We start from the raw sequence: 20,683 nt of genomic DNA, 5'->3' as shown, positions 1-20,683 counted from the left end.
AATATGTTTTGTTTTGAGATATTTTAAGATGTTGTTAGTGTTTTGTCCTTTGCTTACTGCCCTGGGCTCCTTCTGATAGGAAAGGTGGATAGAAGTTTAATAAATAAGTAAAATAAAATAAAAAGAAAGCAGCTTTAGTGATAAAGGGAGGACTGATAAAGTGATAAAAGGAGGACTGATATTCTTTCCAGCCATTTCAGGTTCTTTGGTCATTATTATACCCTAATTTCCAGAGAATTGTTTTATACCCTATTGTTGAAGTTTTGCTGAATTCCTGCTTGTTTTCTCAATTGAACATGAGATGCTCCATTATAACTAATTGCTCTTACAGTTTCTGGATGTCAAACATGACGAGGTTCTTTTATTGCAATCACATTATTTAGACAAAGAAAATTTTGCACAGGAAAGGAGGGAGAAAATAAGTCATAACATACTTTCCAACTGAAGCAAGCCAGTCCTAAAACCATAGAACCCATTGCACTCAGCAGTCTTCCATGGAGAACGAGAGCACCGTAAAATCCCACAGGTGGCAAATGAACTAGATCTTAGGCAAAATATATATTGTCAAGCAAAGAAAAGGGAGAGATTTTTAAAATAAATAAATAATTAAAAAATCTACGCCCCAAAACCAAGGGCATTTCTCTGCAAGGTAACTTCTCCCTTAGCCTAAAGTTAATGAATGAATGTGTTACTTGAGGTAGTTCGAAGAGCTTTTATTACAAAACTGCCGTTCCGGAGCCATCGCCTTTGTTACCAGCCTGGTCCAGACCCCCCAGAGATTGGCCTGGCACCTTTTTCCAGCCCCCGATTCCGAAGAGAAGTTTTTAATTTACAAGAAAAAGGCAAAGTTTTGGGAGTCCAAGAGGCGTGGAGCTGGAAGCGGCCGCGATTCTGCCTCCTTTTCTCCCACCCGCCACCTCCCCGCACGCAGAGGCGGCCAGGCTCGGGCAGCGCGGGTCCCCCTTGTCAATTTCCACCGGGGATCGCCGCGCTCCGAAATGAGGATGTTATTATTTTTGCTATTTTGTGACACTCAAGAAACACAAAGTTGCAAGGACAGGAGCCATTTCTGGCTCTGGCAGAGCAGGGTCTGTGAACGCACCAATCAGAGCGCAGCTCCGCCCCTATAAATAGCAGGCAGCAGCGCCTTTGCCTCACTTCAGACTTTACTTTTCGGTTCCGAGAGGTTCTGCGCCAGCAACCCACCCGCCGCTCTCCAGCAGCTAAGGCGCAAAGAGAGAGAGAGAGAGAGAGAGAGAGACAAGAAGGCAGGCAGGCAGCCAAAGATGTCCGAGACGGCTCCCGAAGCTCCCGTGGCCGCCGCGCCAGCCGCCAAGGCGCCCGCCAAGAAAGCCAAGAAGCCCGCGGGAGCCTCCAAGCCCCGCAAGGCGTCGGGCCCCAGCGTGACGGAGCTGCTGACCAAGGCGGTGGCCGCCTCCAAGGAGCGCAACGGGGTGTCTCTGGCCGCCTTGAAGAAAGCCCTGGCGGCCGCCGGCTACGACGTGGAGAAGAACAACAGCCGCATCAAGCTGGGCCTCAAGAGCCTGGTGAGCAAAGGCACTTTGGTACAGACCAAAGGCACGGGCGCCTCGGGTTCCTTCAAGCTCAACAAGAAGCAACAGGAGGGCAAGGACAAGGCGGCAACCAAGAAGAAGCCCTCGGCCGCCGTGAAGAGCAAGAAGCCGGCGGCCAAGAAGTCCGCCGGCGCCGCCAAGAAGCCCAAGAAACCCGCCGTCAAGAAGAGCCCCAAGAAAGTGGCCAAGAAACCGGCCGCCGGGGCCAAGAAGGCAGCGGCCAAGAGCCCCAAGAAGGCCAAGCCCGCCAAGGCCAAGAAGGCTGCGGTCAAGAGCCCCGCCAAAGCCAAGGCGGTGAAGGCCAAGGCGAAAGCCAAGCCCAAGACCCCCAAGGCCAAGGTGGCCAAGCCCAAGAAGGCTGCGCCCAAGAAGAAGTGAAGAGGCTTCCCGTGGAGACTCGAGACACCTTTTGATCCCAAAGGCTCTTTTAAGAGCCACCCACACGCTCAGTGAGAAAGAGCTGGCTTGCTCCTGTGTCATTGATTAAGCGTACCCTGGGCAGGCAACATTTTGCGCCGGGGTGACACGCGACAATTTAGCCTTTTTGCTTAAAATAATTAACATGAGGCAGGCCCTTTCTGGATCAGGTCAAATGTGCATCCAGGATCAGCGCCCAGCCTCCCCACAAGCAGAATCCCAGTGCAACAGTCCTCTTGTGTACGAGTTTCAGGGGTTATACACACACACACACACACACGCTCCACTTAGTAAATAAAAACGTCAGTGTAGTTGGGGAATGGCCCTGGCCCAGTGGCAGAGCATCTGCTTTGCGCGCAGATGGTGCCAGGTTTAATCTCCGGATAGGTTTGGTAGAGAACTGTCTGAAATCCTGGAGAGCTGCTGCCAATCAGTGTAGACAATACTGAGTTAGATGAATGTAGCCAGTAATACCCGCCTCCCCACTCCTTTCACCAGTCTCAGCGAAGTTCATAATCTGTATGCTTTATACAGAACATTTAGCAGTGCCCTGTACTAGATATTGGGACCGACGTCTTGGGGAAATGGAAGTGAACTGCCTTCTGGTCGATCCCTACTTATGGATACTTAGGGATTTCAGAGTAAGCGGTACTAGGGGGGGGTTACCATTGCCTCCCTCTGAGGCTAGTCCTCCCCAGCTGGCTAGGGCCTGCTCAGCTTGCCACGGCTGCACAAGCCAGCCCCTTCCTTGTTCCGAAATTCTGCTATTTCCCTTTGGTTTATTAGAAACAGAAGCGAGTTCCAGCTCTTCAGGGGAAAATGTGGCGGCCCTTAAAAGAGCCTTTGGGCAATTATAGGAGATCAGGGGGAAAGGCGGGGAAGCAGAAGCTAAGTTAAGCCCTTTCCCCACGGATGCGCCTGGCGAGCTGTATATCTTTGGGCATGATGGTGACGCGCTTGGCGTGGATGGCGCAGAGGTTGGTGTCTTCAAAGAGCCCCACCAGGTAAGCTTCGCTGGCCTCCTGCAGGGCCATGACAGCAGAGCTTTGGAAGCGCAAGTCTGTCTTGAAATCTTGGGCGATCTCGCGCACCAAGCGCTGGAAAGGCAGCTTGCGGATAAGCAACTCAGTGGATTTCTGGTACCGTCGGATCTCCCGCAAAGCCACCGTGCCAGGGCGGTAGCGGTGAGGCTTCTTTACGCCGCCGGTGGCTGGAGCGCTCTTGCGGGCAGCCTTAGTAGCTAGCTGCTTCCGGGGTGCTTTCCCACCTGTGGACTTACGGGCAGTCTGCTTGGTCCGAGCCATTATTTCGCCAACAGAACAAAAAGAGAGGAAAAACAAAAGCTTCAGACTCGAATGAATGAAAAGGGAGAGCGGCGCCCATGGACATTTATAACAACACCCTCTTTGCCTGATTGGCTGAAAGAACCACGATGCTTTTTTTTAAAGGTTCCCGGGCTACACAGTAATTGGACACAAAACTATTCTTCCCATCGTCAGAGTTTCTTCGTCATTCATGGCCAACTGAGCGTATTCTCGGGGCTGTGAAGCTGTGTTTTCCAGGGTCTCATTTCTGCAGATAAAAATATCCATCAGAAAATGAGGCGGAGTTGGCCTGCCGATATATATAATACCTCTTTCAGGGACAGATCATGAGATGCATTATTTGTATCTTTCTAACGAGGCTTTCTCAGAGTGATGTGGTGGATATTCATAAAGAAATAGGGAAACTCTTTGTGTCTCCCCAAGTTTAGCTTAGGAAATAATGAGCATTAAGCATCACTCCAGATCAATAATACACTTCATTCTACATTATTAAAGCTGCATCTCGCATGGCTGGATGAAGACTTTTTTATGCTGTATGTGTCAGCTGTTACACTGAAGTAACCACTGGATGGGGGGGGGAATTCAACACTAGAACGCGACATTAAATAACGTTCCTTTGCTGGGCCAGATTATAATGAAACTTCCATTTTAAGATTGCAATTGAACATAAACCGATTACTCTCCTCCCTTTCCCCCGGCTTTACTCCTGGAGCTGACGCCTCCTAACCGGATGGTACTTTAAAAACTTCCTGTTGGGATGCAAAATGTACAAGCTTTGATGAAAGATTATTCTGCATAAAAACGTATATTTTTGCGCCTACTAAAGACACTTTATTGATGCTCCAACAGTACCGAATAAATCTGATTGGTCAGATTGTAACTCGCTGGGATTGATTGGTGAATAAGCCAAGCTACTGTCATGAGTAGCTTGACGGAGAAAAGGCGTGGAGAAAGAAAAACACGCCTCCCTTAACTGGTTTCACTCAGGTCGGACTTAGTGCTATATAAACTCGTGCCGCAGCGCTCGTAGGATTATTGATCTCCCTTTTACCCGGTGTGTGAATCTTAGTTAAGCAGCTATGTCAGGCCGCGGAAAGGGAGGTAAGGGTCTTGGAAAGGGGGGAGCAAAGAGACATCGCAAGGTCCTCCGCGATAATATCCAAGGTATTACCAAGCCTGCTATTCGTCGCTTGGCCCGTCGTGGAGGTGTTAAGCGTATTTCTGGCTTGATCTACGAAGAAACACGAGGTGTCTTGAAGGTCTTTTTGGAGAATGTTATCCGGGATGCTGTGACCTACACCGAACATGCCAAGCGGAAGACAGTGACTGCCATGGATGTTGTCTATGCTTTGAAGCGTCAGGGCCGCACTTTGTACGGTTTTGGTGGCTAAACATTCAAAAACTGTTTCGTATACCTAACAACCCAAAAGGCCCTTATAAGGGCCACCCACACTTTCATAAAAAGATCTGTGTTCGCTTCGACTTAAAAAGGCAACGTTGTATTAAAATGGAAATTGCTCGAGTTTTCGTTAACAATGTAACTAGGAAGGTCCTTGCAGAGTGATGTAGTTGCCTAAGGAAACAATTGTGACTCGCCGATTTCTTCAAAAACGTTCTTGATACATTTCTAATCTATTTCCTCTCATCTTTATTGTTTGCGGTCATTGACCAGCCATACAAGTGCAAGCATTTAAACGCAGAAAGGCAGAAGAATTGCATATAAAGAAGTTAAATTATATAACATATATAAGCAAACTTAAAATAAAATCTGGTATATTAAAGTTAAGATGCATTAACCATCTGTTTCCTTATAGTATATGCTAAAGCACAAAATTTTGCCACTTTAAAAGTTATTTCATTTCCCAAATCTGAGAGAAGGAAGGAGGTATAGAATGTGTCAGGTCCACCTGGTAATTTTTTTAGAACTGGAGCAATATAAAAGGAACGAATGTCCTTATAATATGAACAGTATAACGACATGGGTGATTGATTTAATTTCGCCCGATTGGCATAGGCAGATGCGTTGGGAACAAGGAATGCGCAAATATCTCTCCAAAAAGGCTGATGGTAAAGAGCTGAAACGAGCCAGTGTAAAGGCTCTACGATACTTAGGGATCTCCAGAGCTCTTCTAATCTAAGGAGGTACCCAGGCCATTAAGTGTAAACTGTTGGAGAGATTGTTCGATATAGCAATTTTCAGGGTTAATTTTAAACCAAAGCAATTTTTGAAGTCTTTCTATTTTAATCCCAGTGTAACGCTGATAAAAGGAGTAAGGCTGGTCGCCATTTTCTTTCTCAAGATTGTTTCTGTAGCAGAGCTCCTACAGCTGCATTTTCTACCACTTGCTTTCACCCACCTAACCGTGTGCAATTCAGGTTTCCTCTTTCATCTAAAAAAGTTTTCTGTAGCCTCTTTTTTCTTTTACTCTCCCCCTTGACATGTTATTAAACAGTTTACGGGAGGAGTGGGGAGACATTTTCTCCAGGAACAAAGAAACTAGAGATAGTATAGGGAAAAAAACAGGATTTCTAATGTCTGACCAATTGCAGCGCAGCCCGGGAGATTTAAACTCATTCTAATATATATGTCACCACGTCTGTCCAATCAAGCGTCTTCATTCTGTTAACCTTTTCCTGCCTTTAGTGCTTACGACAGATCTAAAAAGTCATTTGTCCCTTGGCATAGCAGCATAAGAAACTCATTGTCCAGCTATAAAAATCACAAAGGAGCAGGAAAGCTTTCAGATTATTCAGAACTCTTCATCAGGATGGACTTTAAGCAAAGAAAGTGAAAAGGAAGGGGGTGATAAATGGATGTAGTTGGATGATGAAAAATATCTCAGTCTGCAGTAATAGTTTTAAAATGGAATTTGGATATTAAGCAAATTTAATTTGATTCAGCAGGGAATGGGGAACTTGTCTAGATGATGTTGGACTACAGCCCCGATCATCTTGAATCATTGGTCATGCTAGCTGGGGTTGATGGGAGTTGAAGTCCAGCAACATCTGGAGGACCAGAAGTTCCCTATCTCTTTGTTAGGCCATCATCAGTATTAAAAGATTTCAGGTTGCACTCTAGTGTTAGGATTCTTTTCCTGGATAGGTTAAATATTGTGCAAAGTAGGAAAAAACCCTGCAGGTTGCCTTGTTGGTTTACTTGCTTGTGGTTAAATTAGTTTTGCTTTCACTTCAAATTAGAATAAAATAAATAAAATTGGGAGATGTGATATTAGGAGACTTTTGATTGAAAAAAACCCCCTCTATATATATAATTCATGGTGCAGGTATGCTTCTTTAGCAATTTCTGTGAAATCAGCCAGCTTGGCTGATCCTGCCTGTTAATTATCAGCCAATGAGTGAAGTAAGTCAGAGCTGCAATTGATAAGAAAGCTGTGATTGAGTTGTTTGGACACCAGGCAATAGGAATCTCTGGGTCCTAAAGAGCCGCTGTTTTGCCCCCTCTTTTAGTGCATTTTTCCTGTTTCTGTCTTATTCATTTTCTATTTATTTGTTTATTTTCTCCTTCCATAGTTTGACCTTCCTTTCCCCCTAGCAACCATGATGCATCTATCCTGTGCTGGGTTTGCCTGAGATCAGGTAGTGCCTAGAAATTATTTCCTGCAAATATTGCTAACAATAAGTGCGGCTGAATGTTAAAGAATCCCAAAAGGCAAATGTGAAAGCCAAAGAGGCTTATCCATGTCTCCTGTTTGCAGGAGATAAAGACCAGGGACTCATTAAGAATTCACTGTATAGTTAACTAACAGTACAAAGGTATACATGTCTACATAAGTCTCTTTGTGTTTAATGGGACTTACTTCCAGGTAAGTAGGCACAGGATGGCAGCTTAGGCTTTGGTTTAGGGTCGACATTGGGGAAAACACAGTTCTTGTGCTTTATATAGCAGCCATAAATCCAGAAGATCAAGCCTTTTCTAGTATGGAAATACAATTATGGGAAATGCTTCACCATGAGTACTCTCTACTTTTATGGTATGCCACACACCCCATGGCAGTCATATTGTGCTATGCCATGCCCCTGCGGCAACCATTTTGTGACTGGTGTCCCCAGCACACTCTCAGAATTTGAAATGCACCCCTGGTCCAAAAAGGTTGGCAACCCCTGATTCAAAGTAACACTAGTGAGCACATAATGTGTGTAGGGGAAGCACCGTCCCTACCACTAACATCCTTGGCCCTCTTACTCTACCCCTAGCCTTGCCCACATTGAGTGGGAAGGTCTGAAGGGGACTTCTAAATACATTCATCAGAGTACAAAGGGCCCAGAGTGGAGTGGTCTGGAACCACTTCCCCAGCACTAAGGATAGGGAACCTGTGGCCCTCCACATGTTGTTGGACTACAGCTCCCATTGTCCTTTGCAATAGTGACTGGGGCTGATAGTAGTCCACCAATATCTTGGAGGGAAACATAGGTTCTTTATCCCACTTCCCCAGATTTTTCCACTCATGCTGTTCGCTACAAGATCTCTGTAACTAAGAATTGCTGCCTGACCTTGTTTTCCCCCTCCTCCTTCCCTAGTCCCTTTTCCTTTTGTGCCCTGTCTCTTATAATATGAGCTGCCTTTATCTTCTGAATAGATTAGAGTGCTAATAATAATAATTTTTAGAAATAGTTATACTCTTGTCAGTTTACCTTGAGCATAATATGTTGAAAGGCGCATACAAATACATTTGACACTGACAACTCTTATAGTTAGAGGTCAATTCTAAACACACTTAACGAGAGAATAAGATCCATGGAACAATATGGTATCTACTTTTGAGTATGCTTCGATTTTCACTGCATATTACATAAAAGGGAGAAGCATTTCCCCATAGAACGCGAGAGAAGTCGCGCCGGATGGCATTTCTCCTTATGTGTAAATTTTTTAGCAGAGTACAGGAGCCCTGTGTGTTCTTTCGTGTATATTTGTGAATTGAGGGATGGGGCTAAATTTGAGATTTGTTCCGTTGGAAAGCAAGAGGCGCGGCGTGGGGAGGGTGGCTTAATTCAGAGAACAAAGGCTTGGCAGGCCCGAAGAAGGAAGAACCAATCGGAAAGTTTTGCCATCACTGGTCCAATCAGGGCAGAACGCGGGAAATTCAATTTTTTTTTACCGGCTGCGTTGCTGCCCTCAGCCAATGGGACGAGGAGGAATTGGCTATAAATAGCCTGCAACCCAGCCGCCGCTTTTATTGTTTCGAACTACTGCAAAGAGGGTGATCTAGGTACTTTTTTTCCATTGGAGAGATGGCCAGGACGAAGCAGACCGCTCGCAAATCCACTGGCGGCAAAGCACCGCGGAAACAGCTCGCTACAAAAGCAGCTCGCAAAAGCGCACCGGCTACCGGAGGAGTGAAGAAGCCTCACCGCTACCGCCCTGGCACCGTCGCTCTCCGAGAGATTCGGCGCTACCAGAAGTCTACAGAACTGCTGATCCGCAAACTGCCTTTCCAGCGCTTGGTGCGCGAGATCGCCCAGGACTTCAAGACTGACCTGCGTTTCCAGAGTTCTGCTGTTATGGCCCTGCAAGAGGCTAGTGAGGCTTACCTGGTGGGGCTCTTTGAAGATACTAATCTCTGTGCCATCCATGCTAAGCGCGTCACCATCATGCCGAAAGACATACAGCTGGCTCGCCGCATCCGAGGAGAGAGAGCATAAGACTTCCTATCCATCTCTGCAAAATTACGACCCAAAGGCTCTTTTAAGAGCCACCAACTCCTTCACTTAAAAGAGCTTGTCGTTGCTGCTGCATTTTGCCGAAAAAGTGTCTGATATGTATGTTAATACTCGTTCTCCCGGCAAAATATATTTCCTCGGCTTTCTTTGCTAAGGTTTCTATTGTAACTGTATCGGTAAACATGCTTACTTAATGTTTAGTAGAAGTAGTAACTCACTATAATCTCTAGCACTGCTGGAGAGCTCCCCAATGCATAAATTCGTCACAAGGATATATAACACGTAGAAAAAAGATGGAGAAACTGGCATTCGGGTGCAAAGCACCCAAATGTTTCAGGAAACTGAAGGGTGCGCAGTACTTTGTCCAATATTCTCAGTGGGCAAGAATCTACAGCTTTAAGAAAGGATAGACGACGCTCGTAAGTACTCCATTCTCTTGTTTCATCGTTATTATGTTTATATCCCGCCCTTCCATCCAGTAGGAACCCAGCGCGGGAAATGGTTAATGCACTGCAGTCATTTGGGCGGGCAGTGTGTAAAGTACCACAGAACTATCAGGCACACAAGGAAGCTGCCCTGCATCCGAGGCAGACCACTTGGTCCATCTAGCTCAGTATTACCGACAGACGGGCAGCGGCTCTTCAGTTTTCCAAGAAGGGAATCTTTCCCAGCTCTGGGACCTTCTCTTCTGTAGGGCAAAGCAGTGGGCTCCACCACTGGGCTGCGGATCTTCCTTTTGGAAAAAGACTTTTTGTTATGTGAAGACGGGAAAACATTAACCAAACCATACCCATAAGGAGGCACACAGGTTTTAAAGAACTGCTGTCCTTTAAACGGAAGCACCATTACAAACATCGCCAACACTATCAGCGAAAGTGATGTATTAATGTCAGGAACAGGAGCAAGCCAGCTCTTTCTCACTGAGCGTGTGGGTGGCTCTTAAAAGAGCCTTTGGGATCAAAAGGTGTCTCGAGTCTCCACGGGAAGCCTCTTCACTTCTTCTTGGGCGCAGCCTTCTTGGGCTTGGCCACCTTGGCCTTGGGGGTCTTGGGCTTGGCTTTCGCCTTGGCCTTCACCGCCTTGGCTTTGGCGGGGCTCTTGACCGCAGCCTTCTTGGCCTTGGCGGGCTTGGCCTTCTTGGGGCTCTTGGCCGCTGCCTTCTTGGCCCCGGCGGCCGGTTTCTTGGCCACTTTCTTGGGGCTCTTCTTGACGGCGGGTTTCTTGGGCTTCTTGGCGGCGCCGGCGGACTTCTTGGCCGCCGGCTTCTTGCTCTTCACGGCGGCCGAGGGCTTCTTCTTGGTTGCCGCCTTGTCCTTGCCCTCCTGTTGCTTCTTGTTGAGCTTGAAGGAACCCGAGGCGCCCGTGCCTTTGGTCTGTACCAAAGTGCCTTTGCTCACCAGGCTCTTGAGGCCCAGCTTGATGCGGCTGTTGTTCTTCTCCACGTCGTAGCCGGCGGCCGCCAGGGCTTTCTTCAAGGCGGCCAGAGACACCCCGTTGCGCTCCTTGGAGGCGGCCACCGCCTTGGTCAGCAGCTCCGTCACGCTGGGGCCCGACGCCTTGCGGGGCTTGGAGGCTCCCGCGGGCTTCTTGGCTTTCTTGGCGGGCGCCTTGGCGGCTGGCGCGGCGGCCACGGGAGCTTCGGGAGCCGTCTCGGACATCTTTGGCTGCCTGCCTGCCTTCTTGTCTCTCTCTCTCTCTCTCTCTTTGCGCCTTAGCTGCTGGAGAGCGGCGGGTGGGTTGCTGGCGCAGAACCTCTCGGAACCGAAAAGTAAAGTCTGAAGTGAGGCAAAGGCGCTGCTGCCTGCTATTTATAGGGGCGGAGCTGCGCTCTGATTGGTGCGTTCACAGACCCTGCTCTGCCAGAGCCAGAAATGGCTCCTGTCCTTGCAACTTTGTGTTTCTTGAGTGTCACAAAATAGCAAAAATAATAACATCCTCATTTCGGAGCGCGGCGATCCCCGGTGGAAATTGACAAGGGGGACCCGCGCTGCCCGAGCCTGGCCGCCTCTGCCTGCGGGGAGGTGGCGGGTGGGAGAAAAGGAGGCAGAATCGCGGCCGCTTCCAGCTCCACGCCTCTTGGACTCCCAAAACTTTGCCTTTTTCTTGTAAATTAAAAACTTCTCTTCGGAATCGGGGGCTGGAAAAAGGTGCCAGGCCAATCTCTGGGGGGTCTGGACCAGGCTGGTAACAAAGGCGATGGCTCCGGAACGGCAGTTTTGTAATAAAAGCTCTTCGAACTACCTCAAGTAACACATTCATTCATTAACTTTAGGCTAAGGGAGAAGTTACCTTGCAGAGAAATGCCCTTGGTTTTGGGGCGTAGAATTTAATATATATATAATTCTTCTTTTCCCTTTTTTCTTTTCTTTGTAGTGGTGCTTAACGACTGGGCTCATGAGGTATCCATAACATTTTAAAACCCAGCTATTCGTTCTCCACCAAACACTATTGATTACATTGATTCCTATTGTCTAACCCTGGAAAGCAAGGAACATTTTTATTAAATTCTCTTTTCTCTTTCATCTTTTCCTCCCCTTATCATCAAATTCTTTGCTGTTGATTTTATACTTGGAAAGAGAAGGCCACACCATTAACAAACATACAGTAACTTTTAAAACCTAATTGAGTCCTGTTGAAGTATATGGAACACAGAGAAGGAGAAAGGCAGTAAATGGCTGCGGAGAGGAGACAGGTGTGTATTGAAAATGTATGCATCTGACCATGGATGAACTGTAAATGGACAAACTTATAGCAAAATATCCATTCAAAACTACAGGATTATGATCCTCATTTTAAAAATATTAAAAATCTGGAAATCGAAAGACAAATAAGGAACCTAAAACCAGTAGTGTAGTGGCAAATTCAGAAGTGCAGTGTCTCTTCATGTTAGTCACAGCCATGCTTTCCTTTTTTGCTGCTGGATTTAAGAATGAGATCCTTTTTAAACCTTCTCCCACACCAACAGATATTCCTAGGAGCCAATCGGCATGAAAAAGGAGTTTGTTAGCTGCTGAGAAGAGTCTTCTCAGTGAATGACTCACCTCCTTTCACTCTGATTGACTCAAATCAGCAGGAAAGGACAAGGAAGCATGTTAGAAGACTCTTTTCAGTGGCTAACACACTCCCCTTTCATGCTGATTGTCTCATAGGATGCTGGAGACATAGGGACCCTGCTGGGACCCCTGCTCTGAAAAAAGTATGGGGACTAAGACCCTCTAAGACCCTGGACAACTGCACTACAGCCTAAAACTTCAGTCACTAAACCAATTTTAAGTTCACTTCTAATATAATTACTCAGGTCTGCAAACTGGCAATTTTGCCATGCTGTGTAGACCTCTACATGTTGTTTGCAAAACATCTCTTGCCCTTTGGGAGCATCAGCTTTAAATTCCCATAAAGCACACTTTAGGGCAGGGGTAGCTAACATGGTGCCCTCTGGCTGTTGCTGAACTCATTACCATCAGCCCCAGCCAGCATGGTCAGTGGTCAGGAATGAGGGAAGTTGTAATCCAACAACATCTACAGAGCAAATGTTGGCTACACCAGGTTTAGGGAATATAGGAATGAATAAATACAATGCAGCCTAGTGGCATTTATACAGTATGTTTTGTGATTTCTATTTCATGATTCTCATATGCATTTGTAACTTGAGTTCACTAATGCATTTGAATTTGATTTCAAATAATATGGATGTCTTTTTTCAAAAAATAGAATCCCCCTCCTCAGAGGGAATGCTTTCTTTAAAAATAAAAATCAATAAAGTAATAACAACAAAACAACAGCATTACATTATGTCTACCTCATTGTTGTTGTTATATGCCTTCAAGTCGATTACGACTTATGGCGACCCTATGAATCAGCGACCTCCGATAGCATCTATTACAAACCACTCTGTTGAGATCTTGTAAGTTCAAGTCTATGGCTTCCTTTATGGAATCAATCCATCTCTTGTTTGGTCTTCCTCTTTTTGTCTTTTCTAGTGAATCATGTCTTCTCATTATGTGTCCAAAGTATGATAACCTCAGCTTCATCATTTTAGCGTCTAATAATAGTTCTGGTTTAATTTGTTCTAAGACCCAATTATTTGTCTTTTTTGCAGTCCATGGTATGCACAAAGCTCTCCACCACCACCACATTTCAAATGAGTTGATTTTTCTCTTATCCCCTTTTTTCACTGTCCAACTTTCACATCCATACATAGAGATTGGGAATACCATAGTCTGAATGATCCTGCCTTTAGTGTTCAGTGATACGTCTTTGTATTTGAGGACCTTTTCTAGTTCTGTCATAGCTGCCCTCCCCAGTCCTAGCCTTCTTCTGATTTCTTTACTATTGTCTCCATTTTGGTTAAGGACTGTGCCAAGGTACTGAAAATCCTTGACAAGACACAGAGAGGCTTGACTGCTCTGTGTGCTGAATCCCAAGCCATGGCTTTGGGAGGCCTCCCTAGAAACCTAGTGGGGAAGCAAGATCTATTGGAGTATTAATAATGCTGGGAGCCCTTTCATATCATGCTCAGGTTGTATATATGTGTAAATACAGTCATATGTCCTAAAGACACCCCAGTCTCTGCTGACCTTCATTCCAAGGAAACCAAACCCCAGGTAACCACTGGAACCTCTGAAAGCCTCTCACCATTCTGAGATTGGGATGTGCACAACAGTCTGTCCTTTTATGTATAATAAACAAAGCAGCAGCTGGTATAACTGAAACTAGTGTGATACCATAGACAGGAAGTTAAGAAGGTATATGGAAGACCTTGGTTCCACTTTTTTGAGATGGTGACTGTGGGGCACATTCCCCCTCTCAGACTAATCTACCTCTGGAGGGTTGTTGTAAATGTACATGAATACATTGCAATCTTAGCTTCTGTGTTATGCTGGGACCCAGAAATCTAGTTAATGCGCTCTCTCTCTCTCTCTCTCTCTCTCTCTCTCTCTCTCTCTCTCTCTCTCTCTCTCTGTCTCTGTCTCAGAAACACAGCACACAAGCATACAATTTTCTCTACAAAACCACTCACTCAGACTACTGAAACCTAGGGCCTGGGGTATTACTTTAACAAGAAGAATGGGGAACCTGTGGCCCTCCAGATGGTATTAGACTACAATTCCCATTACCCCAGCATGGCCAAGGGTCAGGGATGGTGAGAGTTGTAGTCAAACAACATCTGGAGGCAGCAGCGAATGGCGTGGAGAGAGTATTGCTCACCTGGCCTCCATTTGGCTGAGTCACTGCAGCATACCGGGACAGATTGTGGGAGGGTGGTGAGGTCAGTGTGGTGCAAATGTGCTGGTGAAGTCACTCCAATGCTCCTTCTCGTGTGTTTGCCCTGTGCTGATCTCTCCACCACAATGCTGCAGCAACTCAGCCAGACAAAGGTCAGTTGATCAGCCCAGTCCCATCACAACATCTGCTGCTGTCTGGGGAGCACCAAGTTGGGGAAGGCTGCTTTTAAAGAGCATGCTCATTCCGAAAGGCAGGTTGCTGGGGGACACAGTGGTCAGAATGCTGAGGTACCCCCTATGGCAGGGTTACCAAATGCACCTGACAGTACCCCTGTGGTACCCACTAAAGGTCTCAATAAACAACTTTTAAACATCTACAGTGCACAAGACTGGAGGGGGCATCCCACACCATTTTGTGTTTTGGTCCCTTTTTCTGCTCTTTTACACATGGCTACCATTTTGTGTTATGCCACATCCCTTATGACAGCCATTTTGTGTTATGTCACACAACTCCATAGCAGCCATTTTGTGACTGGCACCCACAACATTTCCTCACAATTCCAAACATATTCCCTGCCCCCAAAAGGTTGGTGATGCCTGACCAATGGCAACAACCAAGGCCAGATTAAGGTGTTTGGGGGTTCTGCTGCAGTTCCCAAAATAGCCTCCCTCCCCCCCGCCAAAAAAGGAATGCATGAAATAAGGTACCACAAAATAAGTCTTGTAGTATCTTAAAAGCTAACAAATTGTTTGTGCTGTCAAAAAAATAATACTTTGAGCATGTGCAGTTTTACAACTCTTAGCAACACACATTTTGCCAACCTTATTAACAAAAAGAAAATACTCTGAGCATGTGCAGTTTTATATTTTAAACTCACAGAGCTCATCATTGTTTTGGCTCACTTTAGCCAGTCACCAACTCTCAGCCTAACCTACCTCTCACAGCTGTTGTGAAGACAGAGGAGATACAAAATGGCTGCAAAAGGGGATGGGCAGAGCAATCCTGAGTCGTGGAAGCCAGTTTAAAATATGACAGCTTTAAATTAAGCTGTTGTAAAGTACACCAGATTCAAACCCCATTCATGAGATACACAACTGCTGGCTGAACAGGCCCAAGCCTGGCAGAGGGAAACCAGGCCTGTAAAATAGTGTTTGATTTATACCAGAGCTTGGAAGTAACTCGTTATTTTTAACGAGTTACTTGTAATTAGTTATTTTTAACGAGTTACTTGTAATTAGCTACAATTTTAAATAACGAGTGGGTAATTCCATTACATTTGGCAAGTAACGGAACGACTAGTAATTTCCCTACTTTTCAGCTGCAACTTTAACGTTTCCACGTTAGGTTGGATGTTACTTGGGGGCGGGAACAAGGGGAAGTCAGCTCCTGGCTGTGATTGGTTAACACAAGACATGTGCCTCACACTGATTGGACCTCTGCGCAGACTCTCTCTTCCCTCGTGATCTGTGTTAGGAGGCACGAGGGAAGAGGTGAATAGGCAGGGCCTGCTAGCGTCTGAGAGGAAAAAATGGATGCCGGAGGAAAAAGCCAGGGCAAGGACAACGGAGGAGAAGGCAGCAGCAGAATGGCTAAGAGCTGTGGAGGTGAGTGATGATGATTTGTGTGTGTGTGTGCGCCCCCCGCGGCCCCTTCCGCCCCCCCGTGGCATTTTTGCCCCCACCCCCCGCAGCCCCTTCTGCCCCTCCCACTGCTTCTCCTTGCCTTGCTGCCGCCCCCCCATCAATCACAAGGCACTTCTGAAACTTCAGCCTACTTCTCTTCCTTCCCCCCCTTTTTGAACTCTCCCCCTTGTTCCTATGCATACCTGCGTGCTGTATTTATCCAGACAGAGCACTCTTGCCTTTTAAAATGCCAGCTAGCTTTTTATTGTATATTTATTTGAACTCCATCTTTCTTTTTATTTGTATTTTTGTCCTGTTTAATCACAAGACTGAATTGTATGTGGGACAAAAACTGTCTCAGTAATAGTAATAATAATAATAATAATAGTAATAATAATAAAAATAAAAAATCATTAGATGTATAATAAATGGCTTAAGGCTGATTTTTTTGTTCTTGGCAGAGATGAGGTGAGAAGTAGGGTCCTTGCAGCTCCTCCTCTCAGTCCCCCAGCTCTCAAACTCATGTTCTGTGAGAAAGAGAGAGATTCCCAGTCCCAGAGAGAGATAGACTGTTGACAATCTCTGCTAATATCTATACAAATGTACATAACATGCATCACCTGAACTCACATGATCTAGAGTTACCTTAGATCTTGCAAGATTTGCAAATGAGAAGCAATAGGGTTTTATATTAGTTCTGATTGTCTATTGGGCTATCATAGGTTATATGTTTTTTTCATTTTCTATGGCAAAAACTCCAACTTCAGTGGAATTTATGTGATGTGTTCTAATCGTTTGAATTTGGCAAATGAATGCTTTATTCTTTCATCAGAACTTTAGCAGTAGTACTAAAATATTAATAAAAAAGAAAAGGGAAAGAAAAAATACTTTACATACATCATTCAGCTGTATTGCTAATTATAGATATAGATATAAAAGATAAACTACATTTTGTCAAAAGTATTTTTGTCTACATTTTATACCTCATCCTTGGTTTTCCAAGCTTGGCATGGAATGCTTCTCATACAGAATTAATTTGAAATGCTGCATATTTATTATCATAATCATCATATTCAAAATAAAAAATATATGTACCGCCTTCAAGTTGATTCTAACTTATGGTGACCCTATGAATAGGGTTTTCATGAGGCTGAGAGGCAGTGACTGGCCCAAGGTCACTCAGTGAGCTTCATGGCTATGTGGGGATTTGAACCCTAGTCTCATTTTGTTCTCACAACAACCCTGTGAGATAGTAGGTTAGACTGGCCCAGGCAGGGTTATTCAGTGAGCAAATAGGATCTCTTTTAATTGTGCTATCGACCTGCTTACTTCCACTCTGACTGGGGGATCTTGCAGCATGGGGAAGAGATGGGGGCACATCACAGCTGAAGTTCACCCATATAGGAGCATTATCTCTTGTTTATTACAGAGACGCCTGTTGCAGGTTTTGCTGCTGAGAGCAGCAGTCAGTTAGTGCGGCCACTTGAGTCACAGCTTGTTGATCCTGAGGAGGCAAAACTAGAAAGTGAGGTTCAGAAAGGAGGCCCTGTGCACGAGGAGGAGGAGGGCATGAAGCAGTGCCAGTTGCCCACAGCCACATCTGCAGAACAGCAAGTACCATGGTTTGGCTTTGAGAAAGCTTGTACATTTGTGAGCCAGAGTGGGAAAAATGTTGTTGTACGATGCAATTACTGCCTTCCAAGGATCAAAAATCTGAGATCAGCTGTTTCCCCCTCATCCAATGTGAAGAAACATTTTGAGGTAAGCCTTTGTCATGCTGGTCCTCAAAGAGTGTCCATTGTCTATTTATGTTTAAATTGTGAAGTTCCTCTTCCATTTTTTCTTGGATTCATGCTTTGTTCTTCTTCCTCAGAGGGCACACCCTGAGAAGCTGAGAGCAATTGAAGAAGCAATAAAGGCAAGGAGACGTGGCCTTCCTGAACCAATGCATGACACCCCTCCTCCCAAAATGCTGAAGCAGCAGCAGACAACCCTTGAGAGGTGGGGATCTGGTAGGGAGCCTGTCACCCAGAGCAATCTCGACAGGAGAATCATTGATTTCATTGTAGAGGAGACATTACCACTTCAGACTGTGGACAAACCATCATTCATTAATCTGGTTCGCATTGGACTCCCCAAAGATCTCACCATCATATGTGCCAAGACTCTGAGAGACAGAATTGAGAAGAGAGCATGCCACATGAGAGAAACTCTTGCAAACCGAATGGGTGCTGTGGCATATATAGCAACCACTGCAGATTGTTGGACCAATGGCAAGAAGAGTTACTTTGGGGTAACAGCCCACTGGATCAACCCAACTACCCTGAAACGTGAGGTCGGGGCCTTGGCTTGTAAGCGTCTGAAGGGGCGCCATACATACGATGTCCTTTCAAAAGCACTGCATGATGTACATGTGCAGTACAGGATCCACAACAAAGTTATGTGCACTACTACAGACAATGGCTCCAACTTTGTGAAAGCGTTCAGAGTTTTCATGGCCAAAGAACCAGTGGAAGCTGCAGGCACCAGTGACGATGATGGTGATAACCAGGAGGAGGAGGAGGCTGAGGTGGAGTTTGTGCCTATCTGTGAGATCCTGGACACAGGACCTGAGGCAGAGGAAGAAGCTGCAGACTCAGGAGAGGATTTTGTTTTACCACCACACCAGAGATGTGCTAGCCACACCCTCAACCTTGTGGCAACACAAGACATAGAGGCCATGCTTTCTGACTCCTCCAAAAGTAGTCTTCTTGGTCCTTTCAAGAAACAGTTTCATTCCTTGATGGGAAAGTGCAGCAAGTTGTGGTCCAAGCAGAACCAGTCAGCCCAGATTGCTGAGTATATTCGTGCGCAATGTGGTGTGTATCTGAAGGTACCGAATAAGACCAGGTGGAATTCCACCTTTGATGCGTTGAAGCAACTACATGAGCTCCTGTCAACTGTGCCACTAAAAATGCATGCCACAATGGACCGCTGCTCCTTGTCCAGGATCACAGCTGCTGAGATTGAAGTGGTACAGGAATACACAGAGATTATGGAGCCACTAGCCCAGTCCCTAGATATCCTGCAACGGGAGAACGGCATGTTCATGGGGTATTTGCTACCAACGCTCTGCAATCTGGACCGCAAGTTAGAAGAACTGGAAAACAAACCTGAGAGGTACGCATACTGTTTTCAGCTGCTGAGAGGTGTGCGCGAAGCCCTAAGAAAGCGGTTTGCAGCTATCTGGGAGGACAAGAGGCTTCTTCTGGCAGCCTGCCTACACCCTCGCTTCAAACTAGATTGGCTGGAATCGTGTCAGGCCACCACCCATACCAACAAGTAAGAACATTAGGGAAGCCCTTTGGGTGGATTACTCCAAGGGAAATGTTGTCTCAAGGGAGGCATCAGAGGGCTTAAGGTGGTAGGCAGGGGCTGGGCCTTTTCTTCCTGGGGCTCCTCATCACAACCTTGGGTTGCTGCAGGTAATCCTTAAGGGTCTGCTGTGCTGCCCCATGAGTGTGGTGACTTGGTCACCTTCCTACCTTCCATGTCATCATCCATAGGCTCAGGCTGGACCCTGAACCAGGGGACATGACAAGCATCAGGAAATGAAGAGCAGATGATGGTTTCCTAACATATATGTGTTAACATATCCTCTCTCTTTCTTAGATACACAATGGAAGCCTTGTTGAAAGCTGAAATAAAGATGGGTGTACTTAATGAGGACAGTGATCAGTCTTCAGATAAAGACCAGGAAGGAGATGACTTAGGAGAAGACTTCTTTAACTTTCTGCCCCAGGGCAAGAAGTCAGCAGTGGACACTGCTGAGGAGGAACTGGTGAGGTACCTGAGGTCTCCCAGCAGGGAAGTGTCATCACTCCATGGCTTTCCACGTGTGCTGCGGTGTTTTTTGCAGCACAACACAGGCATGCCTTCAAGCGCCGCAGTAGAACGCCTGTTCAGTACTGGTGGCAACATAATGACTGTAAAAAGACATTCCTTGTCTGACATGCTCTTTGAGCATCTTGTTCTTTTGAGACATAACAGAAACATATTATAAAAGCATTTCAAGTGTAAAATTTGATTTCAAGAGTTGGGGTATCTTCATTGCTTGGGGGGATGTGAGATTCTGTTATGCCATTATGTTAATCTTATGGATAATTTTTTTTATTCTACTACCCCCTGTGTGTGTGTGTTTATTTTTAATATTGTTTTAGGCTTCTTAGATGTGCAGCAGCCAAGGCCAGCACCTTGTAGGAGTTTTTTTTTAAAAAGTAACTGAAATGTAATTGCAGTGATTACTTTTGAGAAAAAGTGATCAGTTACTTTCAGAGCAATTGTAATTGTAACGGTAATTACTACTTTTTGGGCCAAGTAATTGTAACTGTAATTTATTACTTTTAAAAAGTAATCTTCCAAGCTCTGATTTATACTGGTGTAAATTCAGCCAGGTTGCCACATCACATGACTGAATGGACTTAGGATCCAGTGTAAGTCTGCCCCCTGAGTCCCACCCCACTCCCCCAGAGTGCCCATTTTTCCAGGCCTTACACTGGCATTAGTTACATTGGTCTCAACTAAGCCACCTGAGCCCCAGCTAAATTGGGATGCGCAATTTAAGCCAACATAACTCCAGCTGAGCTGGGATGAGCCAGTTACACCAGCATAGCCTGGGTCTGCCAGATCCTCACTCACTCATCCCAATGGATCTTGAGTTTGGGTTGTACTCTTAGTGCTTGTATAATAGGCATCAAATTTTTGATTTTTTAACCGAAGTGATGCATCTTTTTTGCTCCATGAATTCCAGCAATCTTAATCTGACTGATTATTGCTTGTTTTAGATGTATAAGCCCCACTT

General features: G+C 45.7%; 5 protein-coding genes across 5 annotated transcripts; 3 read left to right on the top strand and 2 right to left on the bottom strand.

The window, feature by feature from the left end:
* The first annotated feature begins 1,174 nt into the window (after nucleotides 1-1,174).
* On the top strand, nucleotides 1,175-2,563 carry LOC133367281 (histone H1-like). Its single transcript, XM_061591340.1, has one exon. The coding sequence runs from the start codon at nucleotides 1,287-1,289 to the stop codon at nucleotides 1,950-1,952; it is 666 nt and encodes a 221-aa protein (XP_061447324.1). The 5' UTR covers nucleotides 1,175-1,286; the 3' UTR covers nucleotides 1,953-2,563.
* Nucleotides 2,564-2,647: 84 nt separating this feature from the next.
* LOC133367282 (histone H3) lies at nucleotides 2,648-3,336 on the bottom strand. Its single transcript, XM_061591341.1, has one exon. It carries the CDS (start codon nucleotides 3,293-3,295, stop codon nucleotides 2,885-2,887), a length of 411 nt encoding a protein of 136 aa, XP_061447325.1. The 5' UTR covers nucleotides 3,296-3,336; the 3' UTR covers nucleotides 2,648-2,884.
* A 997-nt stretch (nucleotides 3,337-4,333) lies between these two features.
* On the top strand, nucleotides 4,334-4,763 carry LOC133366667 (histone H4). The gene has a single exon (XM_061590007.1). It carries the CDS (start codon nucleotides 4,396-4,398, stop codon nucleotides 4,705-4,707), a length of 312 nt encoding a protein of 103 aa, XP_061445991.1. The 5' UTR covers nucleotides 4,334-4,395; the 3' UTR covers nucleotides 4,708-4,763.
* Nucleotides 4,764-5,302: 539 nt separating this feature from the next.
* LOC133366665 (histone H1-like) lies at nucleotides 5,303-10,763 on the bottom strand. The gene has a single exon (XM_061590005.1). It carries the CDS (start codon nucleotides 10,651-10,653, stop codon nucleotides 9,988-9,990), a length of 666 nt encoding a protein of 221 aa, XP_061445989.1. The 5' UTR covers nucleotides 10,654-10,763; the 3' UTR covers nucleotides 5,303-9,987.
* Nucleotides 8,503-9,034, top strand: LOC133366666 (histone H3). The gene has a single exon (XM_061590006.1). It carries the CDS (start codon nucleotides 8,567-8,569, stop codon nucleotides 8,975-8,977), a length of 411 nt encoding a protein of 136 aa, XP_061445990.1. The 5' UTR covers nucleotides 8,503-8,566; the 3' UTR covers nucleotides 8,978-9,034.
* Nucleotides 10,764-20,683: the final 9,920 nt, after the last annotated feature.

This window comes from Rhineura floridana, chromosome 11, assembly GCF_030035675.1.
Source record: "Rhineura floridana isolate rRhiFlo1 chromosome 11, rRhiFlo1.hap2, whole genome shotgun sequence".
NCBI classification, from domain to species: Eukaryota; Metazoa; Chordata; class Lepidosauria; order Squamata; family Rhineuridae; genus Rhineura; species Rhineura floridana.
The sequence above is the reverse complement of the archived record's forward strand: the minus strand, read 5'-3'. Positions and strand labels throughout refer to the sequence as shown.